We start from the raw sequence: 8,390 nt of genomic DNA, 5'->3' as shown, positions 1-8,390 counted from the left end.
CATCTACTTGTGATTTCTCTCTGTCAAATAAATAAATAAAAATCTTTATAAAAAAAAAATCTTAAAAAAAAAAGAAAGAAATATTACAAACAATACTCTTGGAGCACAGTGTGGCAAAACTCAAAATTACTACCAAAATTGAAACATAAAAGGGCCCTCCAAGCTGGAAACTTAAAAACCTCCTACTAAACAGCTCTTGGGTGAAAGAGGAATACAAACTGAAATTACAGAATTTCCAAAAAACAATAATGAAAACACTACATAGTGTTTTCTGTGAACAGAGGAAAATGCATAGCCCTACTCAGTAAAAATTAAAGAACAAAAATAAATTAACCGAATTATCAGCTCAAAAAGCTAGAAAGAGAACAACAAACTAAAACAAAGCATAAAGAAGAAAACACCTTTCAAGATAAAAGGAGAAATTAAGGAGGTACAGAATTGAAAAGCATCAGGCCTAACTGAAAAGTCAAATTCCTAGATATCTTGTTTGCTTTTGGAACCACTCACTAATTTACTCAAGAAACACAAATATTTAAAATAAAGGGGTAAGGAGAAAAAAATCACAATATATGGCAGTACCCTAGAAAGATACAATATAGACTTGAGCAAATGAGCAGACATTTCTTGTCCTTGAAAAGAATGGCTCAACATCAAAAAGATGTCAGTCCTCCCAAAATACTTCATAAATTTAACACTCCCAACAAAAATATCCATCAGCTTTTATTTATGGAGCTAGACGAGTGGACACCCAAGTTCATATGGAAAAATAAACACGCAAGAATTATCAGGAAAACACTGGAAAGAAAAACTGCAAGAAACAACAAACCCTACCAGGTACTAAAACATACTCTAAAGCCTCTGTAAGCAAAACAAGACAGTGCTTTACTAGAATAGACAACAGACCAGGAGAACCACATGGAGTATCTTCTAATAGAAACGGACTTAAGTACAAATAGAAGCCTAGTATGTGAGAAATGTGACATCTCAAATTACTGGGGCAGTCAGTAGAGCACGGGATTCTTGATCTTGGGGTCATGAGTTCAAGCCCTATATTGGTTATAGAGATTACTTAAAAAAAAAACAAAAAACAAAACAGGGTTGCCTGGCGCCTCAATCAATGGAGCACGTGACTCTTGACCTTGGAGTGGTAGGTTTGAGCCCCATGCTAGGTGTAGCGATTACTTAAAAATAAAATTTTAGGGGCTCCTGGGTGGCTCAGTGGGTTAAGCCTCTCCCTTCGGCTCAGGTCATGATCTCAGGGTCCTGGGATCAAGCCTTGAATCAGGCTTTCTGCTCAACAGGGAGCCGGCTTGTCCCTCTCTCTCTGCCTGCCTCTCTGCCTACTTGTGATCTTTCTCTGTCAAAGAAATAAATAAAATCTTTTAAAAAAACAAATAAAATAAAATCTTAAAGGGGTGCCTAGGTGGCTCAGTTAAGCATCTGACTCTTGATCTCAGCTCAGGTCGTGATCTCAGGGTTGTGGAATAGAGCCCCACACAATAGAGCCCTGCACTAAGCACGGAGTCTGCTTGGGGCTCTCTCTTCTCCCCTCTCTCTCTCTCTCTGCCCCTCCCCCTGCTCCTGCTCTCTTTCTCTATAATAAAATAAGTAAATCTTTTTTAAAAATAACAAATAGGGGCACCTGGGTTGCTCAGTGGTTAGAGCCTCTGCCTTCAGCTCAGGTTATGATCCCAGGGTCCTGGGATCGAGTCCTGCATCAGGCTCTCTGCTTACCGGCAGGCTTGCTTCCTCCTCTCTCTCCCCCTGCCTCTCTGCCTACTTGTGATCTCTCTCTGTCAAATAAATAAAATCTTTAAAAAAATAAATAAAAGTAACAAATAAATAAAGTCAAATATTTTTTAAACATCAAATTACCTGGGGCAAAGATACAATTTTTTTAAAATGGTGTAGGGACAGCTGGTTAGCTATTTGGACAAAGCTAACTGCCATCCTCTGCCTGCCCACCTCCCTCCCCTCATCTACTGCTGCCCTGCCTGTGCTTACTGCACTCCAGCCACACCGGCTCCTCGCTGTTCCTCAGACACCCTAAGCAGGCTCCTGCCCCAAGGCCTTTGCATCTGCTCTCCCTCACCCTGGAAGGCACTTGCCCTAGACTGCTCACTTCTTCACGTCTCTTCTCAGAGAGACCATCTCTAGGCTTGTCCAACCACTCTATTTGGACTGCCCTGTCCCCAGCTCTCTCTCCCTTACTCTGCTTCAATTTTCTTCCTGCTAGATTCTACATCTGCTTATGGACACTCCCTCCTAGGTAGGAAGCTCTGTGAGGACACAGGCATTATGTTTGGGTCCTTGTAAATACTGATCACAACAGGCATGCAAAAAGTATTTGCTGAATGACTGAAGGAACAAGGCTTTGCCCCCACCCACGGCCTCATGCTGGTATCTGGACTCCCACAGATGGATGATGTAGCCAGTGACTAGCACCATACCTAGCACCTTACTAGATCTACTACCTCATTTAGCCCTCCTACAACCTTATGGGACAGAGACTTGCATTCCCATCTCACAGATGAAGAAACTGAGCCTCCAAAAGTTTATGCAACTTTGCCCAAAGCCATTTGACTTATCAGTGCCCAGATCCAGGACCTGACGAGGTCTGTGACCTTCCCACGTCTCCAGCGCCCCCGCGCCCCCAGTGGAGGCCCAGACGCGCCCGGGGCACTTGCCGGCACAGAACATGTTGTCGGTGATGCGGATCCGAGTGGAGGCCCTGCACACGGGCCGCTCCACGATGGGCAGGTTCACCACCTGCAGGACGCTGGGCTGCACCTCGGTGACGCTGGACGTCCACATCTCCTTCAGGTTGCCCCAGCCGGTCACCCGACCTTTGTATCCGGCGCGGAGCAGTCTTTGGGGGGAAGGGAGAAGGACCCCATGAGAACCAACCCTTCCGGAAGTGCCCCCACCCGCAAACCGGCCCCAACACTGCCCCTTGGAGACCAGAATCTCAAACAGTGGTGCACAAAAGAACTTTTGGGTTTCCTCCAAGCCCCTGAGGCCTGGAAAGGGGAGGGTCCGCTGGGCCCAGAACACAGCCCTGGGCGCCCCCATCCCCCACGCCCTCCAGCACCCACCTGATTGCAGTTTCCTTGTCAGGCAGGCACACAGGATGGATGTAGTCGCTGAAGATGATGGGTTTCTTGAGCTTTAGCAGGGCTATGTCTCGGTCCAGATTCTCCCTCCAGTTGTACCTGGGGTGGATGTAGATCTTTTCCAGCATGGAGATCTTCTCGATGCTTCGCTCATACCTGTGCAAAGAAGGAAATGGGGAAGCGGTAAACCTCCTGGTGAGGGGCAGCCAGTTCCTGCCTGCGCTCAGGGCCCAGGAATCGGGGTGACCCTTGGGCCACCTATGAGGGGAAAGGGCTGCCTCCTGCCCTGGCCGTGTCTCCCGGCCTGAAGCTGTTCCGGGCTTCGGAGACAGAGAGTCCCAGCAGGTGCGGGAAGAACACAGGCCGGCACCCTGATGCAAACAGCCTCCATTCCGAGCTCACACCTGGGCCACATGCTGGTGCCCGCAGAGGAGCTGGAGCAGGCGCACAGGACTTCACTCTCTGCAAAGCCCCACTCTGTCTTCAAGCCTCAGTCCAGACATGGCCAAATGGCCTTTCCAGCAGAGTCTGCTGGGTTTTCTACTGTGGGCCGTGTACAGGCATATCCCACAGGCCCCAGAGCCACCAGAACCCTTCATGGTCACTCTGGAGGACTCTGACCCATGACAGACACCCACGGGCCCCCTCATTCTGTACCTAGTGCGGGAGTGCTTGCCGATGCGCACCAGAAGGTCATTCTCGGTGAAGTTCTTGTCCCAAGGTGGGTACAGGAGACAGTGGGCAGCAGTGAGGACCCAGCGGTCACTGATGAGACTAGCTCCACACAGCAGCTCCTGGGGACTCTTCCGGAAAAGCATCACCTGCCTGGGAGGGGGAGTGAGAAACATGAGGAGCTGGGGGTCTGCGCTAAAGTAGAACGTCCCAGGTTGGGGGCGCCTGGTAGCTCAGTCGTTAAGCATCTGCCTGCAACTCAGGGCATGATCCCAGGGTCCTGGGATTGAGTCCCTCATCGGGCTCCCTGCTGACCAGGAAGCCTGCTTCTCCCTCTCCCACTCTCCCTGCTTATGTTCCCTCTCTTACTGTGCTTCTCTCTGTCAAATAAAATCTTTAAAAAAAAAAAAAAAAAAAGTCCCAGCTTGGGGCACGTGGGTGACTCAGTGGGTTAAGCCTCTGCCTTCGGCTCAGGTCATGATCTCAGTTTCCTGGGATCAAGCTCCACATCAGGCTCTCTGCTCAGCAGGGTGCCTGCTTCCCCCCCCCCCACTCTCTCTCTGCCTGCCTCTCAGCCTTCTTGTGATTTCTGTCTGTCAAATAAATAAAATCTTTTTTAAAAGAAAGAAAGAAAGTCCCAGGTTTAAGCACTGGACAGAGGTGCCCATTGGGCCCAGACCCCAGGTTGACCTGGCTGCCCTGGCCGACCGGGGCCTCCACATGACACGGAGGGACTGCCTTCTGCTTTCTGCACCCCTCCCCAGCTTCCACAAGTCCAGAATTTGCACAGCCTGGCACAGCTCCGGGGTCAGAACCTTTAAGCTCCCAGCGCCTCAGCTTCGCCTTCTGCATGTGAGAAGCAACAGCCCTAATCTCAGAGGGGTGTGGGCTGTCATCATCTGGGAAGCCCAGGCCTGTGAGGGAACGGCAGCCCCAGCGGGGACCCTGGGGGCTGCCCCTAGGACGCACCAGGGTGCAAGGCCAATCTCCGCGTCCCAACCCTTCACGATGCGCCCGTCGATGTAGGATTCCAGAAGCTCGTGTTCCGTTTTGTCCTTCACCAACTTCTTCTCGAACAGAGGCCGCAGCCCACAGTCTGCACAGCAAGCCAGGTGTGAGGGGCAGCCTGTCCCCTTCCTCGCCACCACCCCCCCGCCTCCGCCGCCATCGTCACCTCACCTGCCTCCCCAGCGCCAAAGGTCTTCTCGTTGAAGAAGGGTTGGAACTCCCCCTCACCGGTGCGCCCCTCGATAGCCGCGTCCGGGTCCACCGACAGCGCGTCCTCATCCACCTCCTCCACCGGCTCCTCTGCGGGGACCAGGCACGGCTGGGGCCTGGCCGAGCCAACCCGCGCGCAGCCCCCCTCCCCACCTCCGGGAGACCTCGAAGGCCCTTAGCTGAGAGATCAGCGCAAGGCGTCCTCTGGAACTCGGCGTCGGGCCGCAGCGGGTTCAGCTGCGCTGCGGGCCAGGCCCGCCCCTCCGCCCAGAGACAGGGCTGCAGCGGACCGCGCCCCCCAGCGGCGGGGCCTCCCTGCCCCCGGGGGCGGTGCTTACCGCTCGGCCCCGCCCCAGGCCCCGCCCCCGCCACCCGGCCTCACCGCAGTAGTCCAGGTCGCAGTACTCGAAGCCACCGGGCTCCTCCGACACGTAACACCACGCGCCCTCCTCGTCCCCGTCCGGGTTGCGGCAGAAGTTCTCCACCAGCGGCACGGCAGGGTTGAAGTCCTGGTCCTTGCTCAGGGCCTTGGCCTGACTGCTGGCCCAGGCCAGGCAGGGGGACCCATGCGCGGTCACCGCCTGGCGACCCTGGTAGTACCGGCCACGCTCAGGGATGCAGGCGTCCGATGGGGGTGACAGATTCACGGTGGAGCCTCTGGAGCGCGGGGTCGCGGGCACAGTGACGCCCCCCTGGCCTGGTGGGTGGGGATGCAGGGGAGCAGAGTAGGTGGGGTGGGACCCGGCGCGGCAAGGGGGTCAGGGTTTGACTCCCTGCCTTGACACCTTCTTCCTGTGTGACCTCTCTGACCTCACTTGCCTATAAAAGAGGTGACCCGTATGTTCTCACAGGGTTGTCGAGAGAGTTAAAACACATGCTATATCTGGTGCATCGTGAGTCAGAAAGAGCAACTGGGCTTCACCTCCTGGGCTATCAGTAATCTGCTGGTAGTGACTGCCCGGAGTCTTTACAGAAGGAGTCAATTTCTGTAGCATCAGAGCAGGAAAAGGAGTGAGGACTGTGGCTGCCTACATACCCAGCGGGTTTCTGCGGGTCTGCGGGGCATTGGCGGTGGGCAGGCTTGGTATATGGCTTTTGTTACCATGACTGGTGACTTGCTGTAAGACCTGTCCTAGGACACAACAGCGATGCACGGAGGACAAAGAACACCAGCCCCTATTTGGTGAGTTGAGTGCGGGCACTAACTCTTTATCCCGCCTCAATCCTCATCCTCTGCCCTGTGGTTTTGCAGGCAAAGGTGTGACTTTGGCCTGGAGCACGAGGCTCACCGTGGCCAATGAATGTGGGCAGAACGATGCACCAGTTCCGAGCCTAGGCCTTGAGACACACTGTGTGTTTCTGTATAGTTTTTTGGCCTCTGCCATCCCCCTGGGAGACGGTGCCTTTCAGCCTCAGCCCCAGGATGAGTAATGGGGAGCAGACCGGGACCCAGCCCACATGGGGAGCCATCTCAGCGGGACCCCTTTTGGTGGAAGCAGAACCAGCAGCCAAGCTCAGCCCACATTAGCGGCCACCGCAGACACAGGAAAGCACAGCAGCTCAGCTGCCCGAGCCGGCCCTCAGACACAAGAAAGAAATGCTTATGGGTGTATGGCCCTGAGCTTTTGGGGTGGTTTGTGATTTTGTGGGTTTCGCAGCATTGTTGTGGCCAGAGCTCACGGTCTCATCATGCGAAAGAACAAGGACAGCATCACGCGGGGCCGGGCACTATGAGCTTTGTTCTGCGGTGCTCAGAAAAGAGCACGTGCCCTGAAATGGTTAGGGGAGGGCTTCCTGGAGGGAAGAGGGCCTCCAGCAGGAAGGAAAGCATATTTGGAATGAGCCACAGCTTGGGTCACAAGGAAGCAAAGAGGCGCCTGGGTGGCTCAGTCAGTAAGCATCTGCTTTTGGCTCAGGTCATGATCCCAGGGTCCTGGGATCGAGCCCCTCATCGGGCTCCGTGCTCAGCAGAAAGCCTGCTTCTCCCTCTCCCACTCCCCCTGCTTGTGCTCTCTCTCTCACTGTGTCTCTCTCTGTAAATAAATAAATAAAATCTTAAAAAAAAAAAAAAAAAAGAGCCCTGTCTTAGCAGAGCCCTGTCTGTCCGCCTCCACCAGGCTGCCTCTGCTCCGTGACCCTCAACCCGCGTAGCCTCAGCTACCACCTCTGCACCCGGCCATCCACCAGTCTACCTCACAGCGCTCACTAAAGCTCACTGATGCCTACCGTCCACGTGACAACCGGGGGCCAGGCACTAAGGACATAGCAATGAATAAACAGAGTCAAGGTAGCTCCCTGCCCTCATGAAGCTTAGAGTCGGGGCTCCTCGTGGCCAGTGGGATGACAAAGCAAACAAGGTCCTTCTAATCCGACCCTGGTCTGCCTGTCTTGTCACCAGAGCTCCTCAGGTCAGGGCCTTTGCAACACAGCTTGCAAAGAAACAAAGAAGCAAAGACTGGGGAGGCAGCAGGGCGCAGCTCTCGCAGGTCTCCTGCCATCACTGCCCCATGGGCCCAAATATGCTGAAATGACTAACTCATGCTTGAAGGTAGCCGGGATCTGGCTTCCAGTCCCAGGTTGCCAGGCCCTCTGGAGACCCCTGACCTTGGCCACAGACCGCCCGGCCCTCCCCAGCTCACCGCAGACAGGGACGCTGCACTCCTCCATCCGAACAGTGGGATCTGTGGTGTAGCACCAGGGCCCACTGGTGCTGCCGTCCGGGTTACGGCAGAAGTTCTCCTGCAGGTCGGCCCCCGGGTGGGTGGTAGAGTTGATGCTGGAATAGGAAATTGCTCAGCAGCAGCTGAGAGTCTCCAGCTGGGGTCTCCCAGCCACACACTCTCTGCCCCCCGCTGGCCATCGGGCCGGCCTGTCACTCACTCAGGCTTATGTGGGTAGCGACTCCTCCAGAGCTGACACTCGATGCCTGAGCGGGTGACGCTCACGTTCCCCCGGTAGTTCATACCCAGACCTTCCGCACAGCTGCCTGCAGAGATCCCAGCCTCGGTCTCTCGCCCTGCGGCTCTGTCCCCTCTCTCACTTAGCAGAGCCCTGTCTGTCCGCCTCCACCAGGCTGCCTCTGCTCCGTGACCCTCAACCCGCGTAGCCTCAGCTACCACCTCTGCACCCGGCCGTCCACCAGTCTACCTCACAGCGCTCACTAAAGCTCACTGATGCCTACCGTCCACGTGACAACCGGGGGCCAGGCACTAAGGACATAGCAATGAATAAACAGAGTCAAGGTAGCTCCCTGCCCTCATGAAGCTTAGAGTCGGGGCTCCTCGTGGCCAGTGGGATGACAAAGCAAACAAGGTCCTTCTAATCCGACCCTGGTCTGCCTGTCTTGTCACCAGAGCTCCTCAGGTCAGGGCCTTTGCAACACAGCTT

The 8,390-nt window shown here is 54.4% G+C and overlaps 1 protein-coding gene across 1 annotated transcript in view; it reads right to left on the bottom strand.

The window, feature by feature from the left end:
• Positions 1-8,390, bottom strand: part of LOC132008408 (prothrombin) — a 15,135-nt gene that overhangs the window by 4,036 nt on the left and 2,709 nt on the right. The window contains exons 5-12 of the mRNA XM_059386952.1: positions 7,884-7,989; positions 7,643-7,779; positions 5,386-5,700; positions 4,965-5,093; positions 4,755-4,881; positions 3,771-3,938; positions 3,096-3,269; positions 2,688-2,869 (exon numbers count right to left, since the gene is read on the bottom strand). Coding sequence (XP_059242935.1) covers positions 2,688-2,869; positions 3,096-3,269; positions 3,771-3,938; positions 4,755-4,881; positions 4,965-5,093; positions 5,386-5,700; positions 7,643-7,779; positions 7,884-7,989 — 1,338 coding nt within the window. The remainder of the gene's footprint in view (positions 1-2,687; positions 2,870-3,095; positions 3,270-3,770; positions 3,939-4,754; positions 4,882-4,964; positions 5,094-5,385; positions 5,701-7,642; positions 7,780-7,883; positions 7,990-8,390) is intronic.

Source organism: Mustela nigripes, unplaced genomic scaffold (assembly GCF_022355385.1).
Source record: "Mustela nigripes isolate SB6536 unplaced genomic scaffold, MUSNIG.SB6536 HiC_scaffold_148, whole genome shotgun sequence".
In the NCBI taxonomy this organism is placed as follows: Eukaryota; Metazoa; Chordata; class Mammalia; order Carnivora; family Mustelidae; genus Mustela; species Mustela nigripes.
This window is presented reverse-complemented; position numbering and strand designations above follow the sequence as displayed.